The sequence below is a fragment of the Acomys russatus genome, chromosome 26 (assembly GCF_903995435.1).
Source record: "Acomys russatus chromosome 26, mAcoRus1.1, whole genome shotgun sequence".
Classification (NCBI taxonomy): domain Eukaryota; kingdom Metazoa; phylum Chordata; class Mammalia; order Rodentia; family Muridae; genus Acomys; species Acomys russatus.
Window position 1 is genome coordinate 19,822,775 of NC_067162.1, and position 16,777 is coordinate 19,839,551.

Here is a 16,777-nt window from a genome sequence, read left to right on the forward strand (position 1 = left end):
GCCCTCGCCCGCGCTCCCGTTAGCTGACGCGGCCCTCGGGCGTGCGCGCCGCCCCCGCCCGCGCAGTCCCCCGGGCCCGGCGTGCGGCCCTGCTGACGTCAGCGGGCGCCTGGCGGAGCGCTGCGCAGGAGCTGGCGCACTCGCGCGCGGCGCTCGCCTCGCTCCCTCCCCGCCCGCCCCGGTGCGCGCGCGCGTGCCCTGCCCTCCCTGCCCGCCTCTTCTCGCGCTCCCCGCTGGCCGCGACTCCCTCGCTCTCTCCCTGTCTCCCGTCCGTTCCTCCGAGTGATGCGAGTTCTGGGCCCCGGCGACTCTGCCTCCTGCTAGAGATCTGCACCCCCAACCCTCGGCCCGGCCCTCTGCCCAGTCCTGCCCCGCGCGCGGGGGTCGGAGAAGGAGCCGCGGACGCACCGACGGCCGAGGAGCGGCGATGCACATGCACTAGCGGCACCCCCTAACTCACTCCCTCCACACCCCGCGCCGCCGCCGCCTCCACCTTCTCCGCCTCCGCCTCCTCCTCCTCCGCCTCAGGCAGCCGCGGCAGAAGGACCCACCCTGCCCCCCACCCCACCCTCCGCCGGCTCCGGCTGCGGATCCAGCCTCGACTCCTATTTTATTTATTTTGGGTCGTGCACTAGCCTCAGTGCCTGCAGCCCGCGCCTCCCGGGCCCGCGGGCGCCTCCTCCCGCGACTCCGGAGCCCCAGACCTCGGCCACCCTCACCTCGACACCCCCAGACCCCAGCCAGCCGCCGCTAGTCTTCGCCACTGGAATCTTGATAGAGGCTGTCTTTTTGGGGGGATTCTGGTCTTTCGACAATTTTGTTCCCAGCCAAGGAGAGGATATCGTGATTTTCTCCCCTTTGAGCCCAGGCTCTGCTCTGTGGGGGGGTGGGGGGCGCGCCGACCCGGGGAGTCGTGCCAGCCGAGTCGTGCGGGCTGTGGCAGGGAAGGGGCCACCATGGGATGTACTCTGAGCGCAGAGGAGAGAGCCGCCCTCGAGCGGAGCAAGGCGATTGAGAAAAACCTCAAAGAAGATGGCATCAGCGCCGCCAAAGACGTGAAATTACTCCTGCTGGGTAAGGACCTCGGTAGCCACCCCGGCCCCTCGACCCTGGCCGCAGTTCCCTCACCCGACTTGCGCCCCGGGAGACCTGGTCCCGGAGTTGGCTCCACCATGTGCCCAGGAGCGCCCACCCCTTGCATGCTTTGAAGCCCCCTTCCCATTTCTATGAGCTGACACTCACCAGTTTTCCCCCCCTCTCTGTGTCCCAACAGGGGCTGGAGAATCAGGAAAAAGCACCATTGTGAAGCAGATGAAGTAAGTCCCTATGGCATTGGGATTTGTACTTTTATTAAGAATAATTTTATACCGTTTTTATTATCTTGCTCACCCACATGGCTCTCCAGGCCTGCTTTTTAATTCGTGCACACACAGAGAGACCTGGCTTTGCCTCCCCTCCCCCACTTCCTACGTTGCTTCTGGATCCCCCCACCCCAACTCCTGGGGTGGGTGTTTTTGGGGGAGGGAAGGGGAGCGCCTGTAGTTGTATGAATGACAGTGTCCGCCATATTGATCAGAACATCACACTATTGGCGTGATTATGATCATAACTCTTGCTCGTGGAGTATTTCATGTGTTTCGCTGCCCTCCATTTCTATCTCTGCCTCTCTCTGTTTCTCCTGCTCCCACCACCCCACCTCTCGGGGATCCCACTTACCCCTGCTTCTCTTGAGACAGTGATTTTGAACTTGACTAAAACATGGAGGGGACCCAGCCCTAGCAGATTCGGGGTGGAGGATCAAGTGTTTGCTGTTCATGAGTTTGGTGCTGAATGCCTGGAGGCTGTGGCTTAGACCCCCTCCCCCTCCCCCTCCCCCAAAAGAGAGCAAGGGTTGGGGGGGGGGCGTGCACTAGGGAGAAAGGGTGGGTTTCCAAGCGGATGTGACACAGTCTTATCCAGGCAGAGGTGGAAGGGAAACGCTGTCTGTGGGGCTGAATGAAAGCAAGCTCTTCCCTCTGGCCCTCCAGCCTTTGCTCTCCTGACACCCTCAGTTTCCTGTTACAGCGTAGCCTTTATCTTTTTTTTTTTTTTTTTTTTTTTTTTTAATTTACCCTCTGCTTAGGCCGGGTTCCCTGTAGTCCACCTGCTATGCGGATTTCAGGCCCTACTTGCCACCGCCCCCTTCTGCCTTAGATATCAGTTTCCCCTCCTAATTAACTGGGGGTGGATTTGAGTGATGGCTGAAAATTAAAACAAAACGGGATATTCCTTCCTTTTCATATTTCCCCAATAAGGAGCCTCGCCCCTCCTTCTCCTTCACTAGCTTCCTTTTTGCCCCATCCACTCCACAGCTCCTAGTGAGTCTACAGGCAGCTTTGCCTGGGGAGGGGTGGCCGGCAGGGAACCGGTGCATGCCTTCCGGGCCTGCTGCCTCTGCTTCCGTTGGCCTGTCAGTTCTGGACGGAGGAGTTCGTTAGGAGCGTTTAGAGAGGATTCCATGTCGCTTTGCTGTGACACCTTCGTGCACACACGGCACCTAATTAGAGGTTGCTGTGCAGTAAACAAAAATGATTATTTTTCAACTTGACAGAATAGCCGAAGTAATTGCATCCCGTAGGAAAACAATGGAAAATAAAAACCCCTTTCGAGGGAAGGTGGGTGGGAGACAAACCGTGCTTGCGGTTTCAAAACCAAGAAGCAAAAATTCTTGCATGTGTAACAGGCATGACAAGCGAGTTCCAGGCGGCGCCATGATGGTAGGGAGCAGCGACTAGGAGCCAGTTTTCCCCCATCTGCTTGGCATGTTCTTATTTGCGTTCGAGAGCTCCCGGGGGCTTTTTTTTCTCACAGGCCCCTTCGGCTAGCCTCACCCTTCTGAGCCACCAGTAATTTGGCCTGGGGTTTCTCTGGGGCTTGTGCAGTCCAAATGGATGGGGAGGCGGGGCCTGGGGAATTGCTCTTTGCAACAAGGTGCATGTTGCATCTGCCTGGAGCCCTCGCGTGTCGGGAAATGCAAACCGCGCCACCGCTTTCTCCTTAGGGGAAGGTTTCAAAACTTCACAAGTCTGTAATCCTCTGTGGCAGGCTGGGAGTCCGGTAGAACCCTCGGCCTCCTGAGCTGGGGTGAGGTTTCAGGCGTTGTAAGTGGTGGACAGCGCCCAGCCGAGGCTGGAAAAGTCGATGGAGTTGAGCTCGGCGGCGCTCGGCTCTGCTCGGCCTGGCCTGGGCGCGGGGCTCGGAGGATCTCGACAGTGTTCGGAGAACAGTCGGGGTCCAAGCGGAGAGGGCCGAGCGGCTTCGGCTTCTCAGCCCCCCCCCCCGAAGACGTTCGGAAACCCTCGGAGAGGGGAGGGCAGATTGGGAGTCGGGGATGGGTGGGAGGGGATGGCAAAGAAACTTTGCATCCACTAAAGCAGCTTGCTGCCTGCTTTTCCTGAATATGCCCCATAAATTAGGTTGATTTAATAAGAGGTTTAAAAATATGCACCGGGTCCCCCAAAGGGTAACTTGCCATTTTTATTCAAAGAAAGCTGAGCTCTCTGAGGAGATCTGTGTGCCACTTTAGAATGGAAATTCCTGATTAAGTCCTGGGGAACAAAATCTTAAAGGAAGGCTACAGGAGACTTTCTGAGGAAAGTCCTGCATGTCTTACTGATAACTGGGTTGCACTGAGGAGGAGAGGTGAAGTGCCTGGTGTTTGGTTCCATTAAATCAGAAATCAGAGACTGTTTCTTACATTTCTCCCTTTCCTCACCCCCACAAGCACCTTTTCTGTGAAAACTGCCTGTCAAAACTGAGATTTTTTAAAAAATTGATTTTTGTTTCATTTTAAGTGCAAAATGCGCCAAATCTCTTTAAGGAAATAGACTAGGTTTGGTCAGAGTCCTCCAGAGAGGTGTCTGCCCCTGCCAGTTTTACCACAAAAGACCCAGCTGACCTGCCCTTTTGAAGCCTTCATGAATGGCAGTTTTTCCCTATGTGCTTGGCTTGAAATAAGTCAGATCAGGGCCTTGTGCCAAGCTGGATGCCGGACTTGTTTTATTAACCACAAAATGTGAGGTTGGTGTCACTGTATCCCAGCGACAGACTCTTTGGAGTCCTCATTTCCAGAGATGGGTTTTGAGATCCCCACTTGCGTGAGAGTCATTTGTAGCCAGGAAGATTGTGCTTTCTGGGTGGGGCCAGGCTAGAAAGCCTGTGTAGCATTTGCAGAAAGCAATTTCCTGTGTCCCTGTGCAGTATGATTGGTGGCAAGCCTATCAGGCCATATGTGTAAGTTAATTCAGATGCTGTGTTATTTCACCTAGGCAGATGAAATGAGATGGTTGGAGTCCGTAGGTGGCACCCTGTGAGAGGCCAGTGATTTCTTGTGGGGATTGGGGCCTGGTGGCACAGCCCTTTGTGTTGGGAGGAAGAATATTGATATTCATGTGTTGTTAGATCCGTTGTCATCAGCATTTTCAGAAGAGCGAGGAGCTTCTTCACTCAGCTTGTGTGTTCTCATCCTCGTTGTGGTGCGCTTGAGGAGGAGGAGGAGTAGGAATCTGTGTCCATAGTAGCTGAGGTGAAGCCATTAAGGACGAGCAAGCAGATGCTGCTTAGAACAGGGTGGTGTTACCCTCGTCAGCCTAGGACCGTTACAGACACGGACCTTTGGAATTGTTCTGCTCGATACAAGTCATAATGGGGGAGTTGACATCAATGTTCAGAAGCTTAACTCTCAAGACTTTAAAATATTTTATAATTTGTGTGCGTGTGTGTGTGTGTGTGTGTGTGTGTGTGTGTGTGTGTGTGTAGAAGGCAACTCTGTGAAGTCTATTCTCTCTTTGCACCTTTACATGGGTTCGGAGATCAAACTCAAGCTGCTAGCTTGCAAGGCTGCAGACTGTACGGCGCCTTTATCCACTGCGCTATCTCTCCAGCACTCCCTTTGCCTCCATTTTTTCTCTTTTGTGTGTGTGCTTGTGAATTAGTGTTTGGAAGGTCTCTGCCATTCAGTACAAGACATTTAAGTTCTGAGAAATCAACCATGATGATCGAGATAGTGCAAATATAGTTTCATCTAGCCTGTGAGTAACCAGTGCCTCCTTTTTCCTGCATGGCACTTTGAAGAACTTTGCTTGTTTTAGGCATCTGTGACCTCACCTGTGATACAATCTCATCATTTTCCTGATAATCAGTGATGCTTTTACAGACACTAATACAAATTTTAAAGAGAGTATAAATTTTATTGGATTTCTGAACCCTTACAAAGAAGTGTCTTAGAATCATATTTTATGAGGCATAGGATCAATAGAATATCATCTTAACCCACTTCAGCGCTCTGAACACTGAGTGACAAATGCTTGGACCTGATCACGTAAAGTGACCCGTGGAGTTGTTCAGAACATTATAGTTTGCCTTGATTCAAAGTGATGAGTTTGCCGGGGTGCTTACTGCACACTCCCTAGAGCATTAGCATTTTTGTTTTGTTTAGTTTTTCACTAAGTAGAGTTTGAAGTTTACAGAAAGACCTGGCTTGCTAGCTAGTAGACTTTACCTGTATGGACAGAATAAAATGGAGCACTTCATTTCTGGGGTACAATTTTTAAACAGAGTTAAGGATTTTGCCTATTGAAGATATCACTACTTTTACAAGTATCCCAGCCCTTACAAGTGAGATCTTAATATACCACTGTGTCAGGGAAGGTGGTGGTTTCGAAAGGTGTGCAGCTGCCAAAACGATGGTGGTTTCCTCCTCCCGGCCGACCTTGGCTTTATACCTGGGTGTCAGGACAATTTGGTTGGCTTCAAGCCAGTGTGCATTCAGCATCTAGTAAGTACTGGCACTAACAGACGGGGAGGTGGCAACTTGCAGGCATTACTTTGTCAACGTACAGCCATCTAAAAGGGCGTTTCCTACCCTTGCCCAAAGGTCCCTCGTGGAGGTAGTAGTCCACTGAGGGCTACTCTTGAAGAATGTGGGCCTGTTGTTTCTGCAGTCACGTCATTGGCTGTCTTGCCTCCCTCCCCACTTCTGTCTCCATAAAGTAGATGCACCTTGTTCTCTGGAGACAGTGTGAGTGCGAGCAGAATGTCAGATCAGGTAGCAGCAGACGAGTTCTCCTTCCTGATGGATGGTGCCCTCGCCCGTCTTGCTGTTCACGGAGCTGTAAATACCAGAAGAGCAGCCAGCAATCCGCCTGATCTCATCATGAACTGGCTGTGCAATTCTTGAACCTCAGTGGATTCTGACCTGTGTGCTTGAGGGAAGGGCCGTCATCGTCGGCATTGCCGTCATCGTCGTCATCATCGTTGTCATCATCGTCATTGTCCTGAGATTAAGTAGGTGAAGAGTTACGCAGATTGTCGTGGTTGCATTGGAATATCCAGAATTTCTTTCCTGTGCCTGGCAAGCTGGATCTGTGCTCAGGTGCTGGTTGCTTCTTTTAGTGCCTGGAACTCCTCGATTCTCTTGTGCATCTTAGGAGGCCTCATCTGTTAAGTTAGGCCAAGATTACTCGTGGTTTCCAGCTGCTTATGGTACACTATGTCAGCTAACCCTCGAGATTTGAGCAGAATAGGTCCCGCTTTTCTGACGTGCGCTCACGCAAATACATTCATGTGGGTGCAGGCACTTGATTCCCTGTATCCAGGATGTGTTGTTCAGTGTGAACCCTCAACCGTAAAAAAAATTTTTTTTTTGTTTTTTTGTTTTTTTGTTTTTCAGACAGGGTTTCTCTGTGTAGCCTTGGCTGTCCTAGACTCACTTTGTAGACCAGGCTGGCCTCGAATTCACAGTGATCCGCCTGCCTCTGCCTCCAGAGTGCTGGGATTAAAGGCATGCACCACCATGCCCGGCTCCATAAATTTTTTTTTTTTGCTGCTGATTCATAACTGTGATTTTGCTATTGTTATGAATCATGATGTAACTATCTTTTGGAGACACAGGGCTACCAAGGGGTTGCAACCCATAAGTTGAGAACCCTTGAGTTAAACTGTTTTTGCAGGAGCCCATCTTAATTTGAAAAAAGGTTTGGGAAGGGTTAACCTCAAAACTGACAGTAGCAAAGAACAGTTTTGAACTCTGAAAAAAAAATATAGTACACATGTATGTGTTTTCATACACATATATACATGGGCTTAAAATCAGGTGCTGTGAGGGGATCACATTTGTTGGCTGCATCACAAAAGGCCTAGGGGTGCCCAGATGAACTCTATTCCAGTAATTTGTTTAAATTTATATCCCATTTGCATTTTATCCCATCTTTCTCAATATACCACCCAGCCCTGGTAGAACGGACCCTGTTGAGCAATCAGCAATTAGCATCTGGAGCAAGAGAAGAAAGAGTGATATCCTGACTGGTCCAGGGACATAGATAACTTCTTACTTAGATCAGAGGTTTGGCATGCGTCTCTGGAATGGAGAGGGGTTAGGAACATTAGTCTGCAGCCAGGCTGCTGGCCTCAAAATCTCAGCTCTCCTACTAGTCAGGTGTGTAAGCTCAGTTATTTAACTCTGGGCGGCCCAGCTTTCTTGCCTATGAAATGGGGCTGGTAATCAAAGCAGCTATTTAAAGTTGGTGCAAGAATGAAATAAGATAGCATAGGAAACAGTGCCAGGAACATAAAATCATTATGCAAAGGTTAGTTCGGTTTTCATTCCTTTGATTGGTTAGTGGGTGTTTATTTCCCCTCTGTAGTTGTGTTGTAAGTATGAACTTAGCTGACCTGTGAACCGTAGAAGAGGGGCACTGTGGTTCATACTTGGCTTGTGGCCTCTTCCCCTTGCCTACTCTGCAGCACCAGTTATATAACAAATCATGTCGTCATAACCGATGTGACATTTTTGATGGCACAGCTGCTTCAGCCCAAAAGACTGGGCTGATGTCACAGAGTGAGAAAGAGCACTAAGCGAGGAGTCCAGACCAGCAGCTCTGCCTCTGCTGTTCTGAAAGAGCTGGACCAAGTGTACACGTACCCAAGTTCCTTAGTGGTCTGTGAAACCTCTCCCCCACCTCGTGCCTCCCCCTAACCCCCATCCCTTCCTCTTCACCCCCTTCCTCTCCCTTTCTACCCTTCCCTTGCTCCCTAGCGTCTTGCAATGCTACACATAAAAGCATCAATTATGGTTCTATCCTGAGAGGGTGTAGGATACCCATTAAGGTTCTTTTAAGGGTCATAGAACTGTACAGCAGAACCTAGATCTTCGCCAGCCAGCAAAGTCATTTTGACAAAGCCATGTCTAACCAAACTTTTCATGTCGATGTGGCTCACAAACCAAAGAGGCCAACCAAAAAAACAGTCCTGCTAGTAGGAAATGGTATCATTGGGAGGAGAGAGAACCAGAGAGAAATGGGGTTTGTGGCTTCTAGGATGCTCAAAAGTGGAGACAGTGCTGCCCTCACCACATAGGGCTACGTGTAAAGGAGCATGTCTGGGTTCAGGTGCCAAAGAGCCAGGGAATCGGGATGGGGAAATGTGTTGTAATCTTTACTCATTCGCTGGGTGACTCTGAGCAGACCGTTTAGCCCTTCTTGGCCCCGGTTGGTTTATCTCTTAACTGGTGACTGGCTTTCACTGTGAAATTTCTCTAGTGCCTTTTCTAGTTCTAAGATAACAGTAATTGCAAAGAGAAACCTGGAAGCTTGAACCGCAGGGGAGGACTGTGGGAGTGTTTGCCACCCACAGCTTTTATCTGCTGAGCTGTCTTTAGTTCTAATATTCTCCATGGAGAAAAGGAAAAATATTGTACTTTTCATAGCACCAAAAATTAAGATAAGATAAAATCCTGTGAGACTAATAGAATTTATTCCTTGATTTGTCAACTGAGAAGCAAGCAAAACGGAAAATGGAGTGTAATGTAGAAGAGTAAGACTCCATGGCCAAGGATTTACCCTGAACCCTGGGTGTGTCCAAAGCCACAGATAGGGTTTCTATAGACGCCTGTGACCTGTGAGTCAGGAGAGATGGCATGACTTGTCAGCTCGGAGAAGCAGAAGGATCACTTCTTGAGGTTGGCTCAGTTTCTATAGGGACTTTCAGGGACCTACAGCAAGATTCTGTCTCAAAAGAATGAAAGAGAAGATGGAAAGGAGGGAAAAAAAAAAAAGGTTACTTATAAGACTACCTTCCCTGTGCTTTAAAAATGGCCCTGGGTCATCTGCCACCGCCACCCCAACCCCATGCATATCAGACATTGTAAATGAATTAGATGTTAATGTGTTTATTCCTTAGTAGTCTGGGTGTCCTTTCCCCACCAAGACACCCGAAAGTAAAGATGGTGACTTGTTCTCACATGTACTGTAACCCTGAGCCTAGCACCTGGTGTAAAGGAACTGCTCACAGAACACTGACTGAAGAAAAGAACAAAAAGAAACACGGTACATAGGAATAAAATTGTTGTTTTTGCATAAGTCAGAATAATAATGACAGGTTTTAATGGCTACAGGTTTTCAATCTGTTATCTTCATTTGTAGTTTCACATCACCTCATGAGGAAATAGCATTTCTGTCCTAGAGATAAGAGGCAGAGGTCAGAGCTGTTAAATGGTTTGTTCAAAGCCATACAAGTAGTAAGTTAGTGACAGACTCATTCAGACAATGATGTGTTTAATTCCAAACCCATCTTTTCCATTGCATCTCCACAATAGTTCTTAATGGGTGACTGAAACCAGTATGGGCAATGGGAAACTGGAATCTGGGCTCTGAAACCCATTTTTAAATTGGATGGCACCAGTTTTAGCCAAAATCCATGACCAAGAGGCTAACACGGGCCCAACAGTGCTGACGTTCTTCCGGTTGTTGTAGTGCTAGTGGTCCTCATGTATCACATTGATTTGAACACTAGTGTTAGTGTTCCCTAGCAACCGCCCAGAGAGCTCATCTCCCATCCCTGGCTACCTCTCTGTGGTAGCAGAGGGAAGCTGCTTCTGAAAGCATTGGCTGTGGCTCATGAAGGTGGCTTGGAGAAGACTGTGGGAAAACAGGAAGGAGATCCAGCCACGTACTCACCCTCAAGCAGGAGGACAGGGAGTCATGGAGGTAGAGAGGAAGGTCTTTTTCCCCAAGGACGGCTTAGGGAACCCAGAGCTTCCTTGTACATGGCCCTTATGCTTGGTGTCTATGTGTGCAGTATGCTGTGGAAAGCAGACAGTCCCTTCTCAACCAGAAAGTTCAGGAAGGTCAGCTGAGACTTGAGAACAAGAGGTAGGTTAGTCAGGTGGAGAAAGGGGAAAGCCAGCACAGGACCGGAATGTGCAGAGGCTGCTTATGTCACACAGGTAATGTGTGTCCTTGGCTCTGACTAGCGTACTCTGTAAAGGCATGTTACAAAATGAGGAAGGGAAGGAGAGACAGACACCAGACCATGGAAGGGCTAATGCTCTTTGAGAACGGCCTGAGTTTTATTCCGAAGGTAACAAAAATAGCTGGCAGGGTCCATGCATTAGGGGCTGGGAGAATGGATAGGAAATTGTTTGTTCAATCCAGGTGGAAAAATATTAAGAGTTAAGTTAAATTAGTAGGAGCGGGCAGCCGGGTTGAGGAGCAGACAGGAAGAAGGCAGTATCTGGGCAGTGAGCTGACTGAACTTGCCTGAAGATTGGTTGAAAGACTGATTGAGGAAGAGATTGATATTTGAGAGTATTGACAAGAATGTGTCCAGGATTCCTGGTTGGGGCCTCTGGTGGCTGTCCATTCCCTCAGAGGAAAGGAAGAAGGAGGGAAGATGTAGGGAGAAAAATTACGACAGTGTGTGTAGTGAGTGGTATTGTAGATGATTGGGTCAGCAGCCTAAGTGAGATGGGCAAAAAAAAGCAGGTAGGCCTGCACACAAAGAGCCCCCAAAATAATAAGGAATAGGTGAATGGGGCAAGTCTCTGGGAGATCAGGCTGTCTCCTCATGAACAAACAACTGGACCCATCAGTGGAGACAACCAGAGAGGCATGAGGGTGATGAGAGGCAGCAATGTCAGATTTAATTTGGGCAGGAGCTTGAGTTGAATTGGGATGGGGCTGGTTGGAGAAATGAAAGCTCAGTAGAGCCCTCTTTTATTGGGTACAGGCTAATTTAACTGGTACTGCTTGTCACTGCTACTCAAATATAGAAGTGGGTACATGATTCAGGTCATTCCAAGATGACTGACCCCCGGGGATGGCATGTGACTTAAGCCAGGCCTTTCTCTGGAATTTGTATGAGAAAGAAGCTGTGCAGATGAACCCAGTGGGGAGCTTAAGCGGTGTGGAAACCTGGAGCTGTCTGAGGCCAGGGTTTCACATCTCCATCGTCCCCGACAGAGAGCAGCTTACTTACAGTGAGGTAGACTGAGGCTTTGAGAGATAGGGGTGCAGGGAATGGGAAGAGAAGGAAGCCCAAGAGACATGATGGTATTGCTGCAGTCTCTGGCGTGCAGACAGCAAACCAGACCCTGCCTTTTCTACTAACTTACTTACTGACTAGGTTTCTGTTGCTGTGTCGTAATGCTGAGGGTTAAGGCCAGGGCCTTGCACATCATACTAACAAGTTCCTCTACCACTGAGTTATATTCCCAGCCCTATTAAAATTTATTTGAGCTGTGATTCTGTGTCTTCCAACCATAGTCATCTGGACAGAAGGGTAAGAGCTTTCAACAAGACATAAGAGGCTAAGTAGCCGGGCGGTGGTGGTGCACAACCTTTAACCTAAGTGCTTGGGAGGCAGACGCAGGTGGATCTCTGAGTTGAAAGCCAGCCTGTCTAGAGTGATTCCAGGACAGCCAGGGGCTACACAGAAAAACCCTGTCCTGAAAAACCTAAATAAACAAACACTAGGTAAAACACAAAATCAGGACTTGAGCATGGGCCCTCCTATGGACTGGCAGGCAGTTTTGTATCTGACGAATTGGGAGTTTCAGGGACTATGAGAAGCGACTGGAGAGGAAGATAAGGCTGGCTTGTAGGTTCTCCCCATCATTTAGGGACAGGGCTGTAGGGAAGAGACTCTTAGAGGCAGACTAGAAGAGACCTAGTGTCTGTTGGTCGTGGGGCTGAGATTCATTCATCCATCCATCCTCCTTCCTGCTTTAGTCTGTGGTGGGGCTTAGAAAAGCCAGCAGGTTGGAAAGCAGAGTGGCAGGAAAAGCCATGGCTCAGGAGAAACCAAGCGAAGCCATGCTCAGGAACCCTAGGTTCTCCAGAGTCACTTTCTGGAAATGCTGAGCAGTTTATATGGGAGGAACTTCTTGAGCTTAGAGAAGGGGTCTGCTCTAGGAGAACTGGGCTCAGCTACTTTTCTGGTAGGATCTTGGGAATAGATGTCATTTCCTGGGGTACATACACAGATGCACAGGAGGAACCCACATGGTGGAAGTGAGCCGGGGCATCTACCTGCACGGGTCCCTGTGGCCCTGGCAGGTTTCCTAATTTCTCAAGGAATCAGCATTCTGTGCATAACATTTGGAACCTGGACTGAGCTTTAAGTTTCTGGTTCAGTCTTAAGATCATAACTTAAATCCTGCTATTCAGCAAAACAGACGCTCTCCCAGCAAAGGAATTCCCTCTTTCTCCCATGGCCATTTCCAGCTGACATAATAGATATAACAGAATTAAACTTTCAAGACTCTAGTGCTAAGTGCGAAAGAAACTGGGGCATCAGGGAGCTGTGGACACTCACACCTGTCGGGCCATGTGCTCTTTCTGAGGATGTGGGACCCACCGGGTCCAGATGTGGTTCTCACTGTCAGGGTTGCAGGAAGGGCCTGTTGCTGCTGCCCCACAAGAGGCAGGCTGACGATGACTCTCGAGCACGAAGGAAGACAACGTCTAGGGACTCTGAATGAATTTACACAGCTAGAAGGAAGGCTTGTGAGCTTTGCATGGCTATGTGGGCACCAGCCAAGGCAGGTGAAAGGGAGCCTGGGAACATATGTCTTAAGGGATATACTACCCTGAGGATACCAGTGGGCAGGGGCAAGAGGCCCATTGCTCATCCTCCCATGTGAGCTTATATGGCTGTTCCTTCTTTGGATGCTTCCTTAGAATTGTAGCCACTGTGGACCTCACTACTCTCTACCATTGGCACATGTGTGCTTACCAGCTGCTTTTTGACACTTTCTTCTCTTCCAAGAATAGGGCTAAATAGGACAGACAAACTTCTGTCCTCAGGACGTGACAGTGTTAAGGAAGGGAGAAAGTAAATAAGTAAGGAAAATGAGGCTATTTCATAGAGTGACATATGTCCCCATGGAGGAAATTGAGGTTAAATAATGAAGAATAGTTAGGGGAAGAACAGATAAGAAAGCAAGGCAGATGCAAAGGCCCTGAGGCAGAAATCAGCAGAGGCAAAACTCCTGAGGCTGGACCACGGGGATAGAAAAGTGAGGCCCTATGAAGCTAAAGAGACAGATAGGGCAGCATGTGGTCCTGGTGGCTGTGCAGTAGCACTTGGCTTTTATTGTGAGTGCTATGAGAGATGTGACTATGTTCTTAAAACATCCCCACAGGGCTGGTGGTGGCTCGGTGGCTGAAAGTACCTGTAGTCAAGTCTAACAGCTTGAGTTAGATCCCAGAACCCACATAGTGAAAATAGAGAACTAACCAATATTAGTACCCCACCCAACACACACACACACACACTACACATATCATATACACACACACTACACATACATATTATACATTCACACACTGCACACATACAATACACACATTACATATGGACTACATCACACACATACACCACATGCACTACACACACACACCACATACTACATACACACACACACACACACACACACACACCGTACACACTACACACACATAAACACACGCTACACCGCACATATCACATACACCACACACATCACACACACTACACGCTACACACATGCCACACACACAAGTCTTAGTTTGCTTCCTGTTGCTGTGATAAACACCATGACCAAAAGCAACTTTGTGAGCTAAGGGTTTATTTTTTTATCTTACGCTTTACAGTTCATCACTGAGGGAAATCAGGACAGGAACTCAAGACAGGAACCTGGAAGCAGGAACTGGAGCAGAAACTATGCAAGACGATTGATTACTGGCTTATGCCCTCTGGTTTGCTTCCTTACCTTTCTTATACAAAGCCCAGGACAACTGTCCACAGCGGGCTGAGTGTTCCTACATCAATTAGCCGTTAAAAACACGCCCCATCAGTCATGGCCACAGGCCAATCTGAGGATACAATTGCTCAGATTCCTTCCTCCCAGGTATGTCTGAATTTGTGTCAAATTGACAAAATAACTGTCGCACCGAGAGAAAGAGATAAAGGGGCAGATAAACATGAACATTAAATTTAAAAGTCTAAAAGATCCCTCTATGTTCAGAAAAGGAAGTTGTAGCGTTGGTTTTGAGGGACTGGGATGCGGGTTGAGGGCAGGCGTGGGCTGTAAAGGCGTATAAGGGAGGTTTTGTGGGAGGTGGAAATGCTCCATGCCTTCATTGTGCCCACTATTGTGTATTTTTTCAAAAGGCTGAAATTACTCTGGGTAATGGATCCAATAAACTTGTCCAGTAAAATATACAGAATGCCATGTATGATAGGACATACCTGTAATGCCTGCGCTCAGGAAGCTGAGGCAGGAAGATGGCCAGTTCAAGGCCTGCCTGGGTTATAGAGACAGTCTGTCTCAAGAAGGGGGAAAGAGGCTAATTATGATAGGAGGTATTATAGAGATTTATGAAACTGTCAAAGGAAAATTTTTAAAGTAAAATTTAAATTAAAAAGGAACTACAGTAAGCTTTAGCAGAGCTGTCAGGTTGACTGTGTGGAGGATGGTGGCGGAGAAGCCTAGAGGGAGAGGCCACCAGGCAGGTGGGCAGTTCCTTCATCCATGCCTTCCTCACAGTTTAGACCATATTGCATGCTGGTCCTGGGGACTTCCTCACATCACTTTATTGATGTGTGTTCCTAGTTTTCCTGTTTACACAGCTTTCCTTTACAACTGTTTTATAAGCTCAGAGTGGATAGAAGCCATCTGCCTCATGGAGCAGGCCCCACAGGACACGCTTGTTACTTCATACTGTTTACATCAAAGTGGTACTTTCAAGCTCCTTGTCCCTTTGAGCCATGTCTAGCGTGGCTGCACAGATGTCACCGTGTCCCCATTTCACAAATGAAGAAGCTAAGGCAAAAAGAAGTGTGGAGGGCTGGAGAGATGGCTCAGTGGTTAAGAGCACCGCCTGCTCTTCCAGAGGTCCTGAGTTCAATTTCCAGCAACCACATGGTGCCTCAAAACCATCTATAATGTGATCTGATACCCTCTTCTGCAGATAAAGCACTCATATACAATAAATAAATCTTAAAAAAAAAAAAAAAAAAACCAGGAAGTGTGTACAGCAGCATCCATAACCACAAGCTGTAGTGATATGAGGTTGCCCTTTGCGTGGCCCTCAGTGTAGTGGGGGGGGGGGGGAAATTGCTCAGTTTCTCTGAATCTCAATTCAATCATTGACAGGAGACAAAAATTTAACACATTGCAAATACACTGTGAGGATTAAATGAGGTGGCGCAGCGGAGAGCATTTAGCACGTAGTTCAAATTCCTCAAACGGTAGCTATTGGTATCACTTTATTTTAGTATTAAAACGGTTTATCAAGTATCAAGGCAGCACAGCCAGCGCTGCACAGCGGGGTCCAGCATTTTGGGTCTCAGGGTGTCATGCTCTTGTTACTGGTTGCTTAGTTCAGAACTAATCTCTTTTTACCAAGTAGATACTTAGACACAGCTATTGATTATTTATGGAGCACTCACCATGGCCGGGCGCTGTAAACAGTGAGTCAAAGAGAATTTCACTCCTGCCCCTCTTTGCAGAGCTGTTTTTATAGTTGGGAAGCTCTGTATCCACAGGAAGTTGAAGCAGCTCTGGGAGCTCCCACCAAGGTGGAGGTCTGGGTAGACTTCCTCAAAAGAGTAACATTGAAACTGTCTTTAAGGCTGCAGAGATGACTCAGTGGTTAAGAGCGGTGGCTGCTGTTCCAGAGGACCCTGGTTTAATTCCCAGCACCCACATGGCAGCTCACAACTTCCCATAACTCCAGTTCTGGAGGAGGCACTGCATGCACATGCTCTGAAGACATACATACAGGCAAAGCATTCATACACAGAAACTAAAAATATGTAATTTTTAAAAAGAAACTGTCAGAGTTAGCTAAGGGGTTGTAGATGCCTCATCAGTTAAAACAGTGGCTGCTTTAACAGAGGTCCCAGCTTCCATTACCAGCACCCACATGGTGGCTTACAACCATCTATAGCTCCTGTTCTAGAGGATCTGACACCACTCTCTAGGCTCTGTAGGCACTAGGCTCACAAGTGGTACATAGACATACATGCGGGCAAAATACCCATACATATAAAATGTCTTAAATTAGAGAGTGCATCCATATTTCTAATATTTTTGTTTTTTAAGACATTTTATTTTTTTAATTATGTATGTATGTGGAGTCCGGAAGAGAGCATTGGATCCCCTGGAGCTGGAGTGGTTGGCAGCTGTGAGCCACTGATGTGGGTTCTAGCAACCAAACTCTGGTCCTCTCTGTAAGATCAGTTACACACTCTTAACCGCTAAGCCGTCTACCCATACATATAATTGTTCCATAAAACAGACTCCACACAAAACGTAGTTTACGTCTCTAACAAATGTTTTTAAAGGCAGTGCTTCAGTAGGTGAAAAGGCAGGAAGTCCCTAGCCCCTGCAATGTCCCTGAATATCCCTTCCTAGTCATATCTTCTTTCTCATTCCCTCTGATGTTGACTTTTCTGTCAAGTGTTTCTATTCTCT

The 16,777-nt window shown here is 48.3% G+C and overlaps 1 protein-coding gene across 2 annotated transcripts in view; it reads left to right on the top strand.

The window, feature by feature from the left end:
• Positions 1 to 211: 211 nt before the first annotated feature.
• Gnao1 (G protein subunit alpha o1) overlaps positions 212 to 16,777 on the top strand; it is a 152,732-nt gene continuing 136,166 nt past the window's right edge. Inside the window, exons 1-2 of one of the 2 annotated variants that reach the window (XM_051169116.1) lie at positions 212 to 1,074; positions 1,274 to 1,316. In XM_051169116.1, coding sequence (XP_051025073.1) covers positions 957 to 1,074; positions 1,274 to 1,316 — 161 coding nt within the window. In that variant the 5' untranslated portion in view covers positions 212 to 956. The remainder of the gene's footprint in view (positions 1,075 to 1,273; positions 1,317 to 16,777) is intronic. The other variant, XM_051169117.1, reaches the window with a different exon arrangement.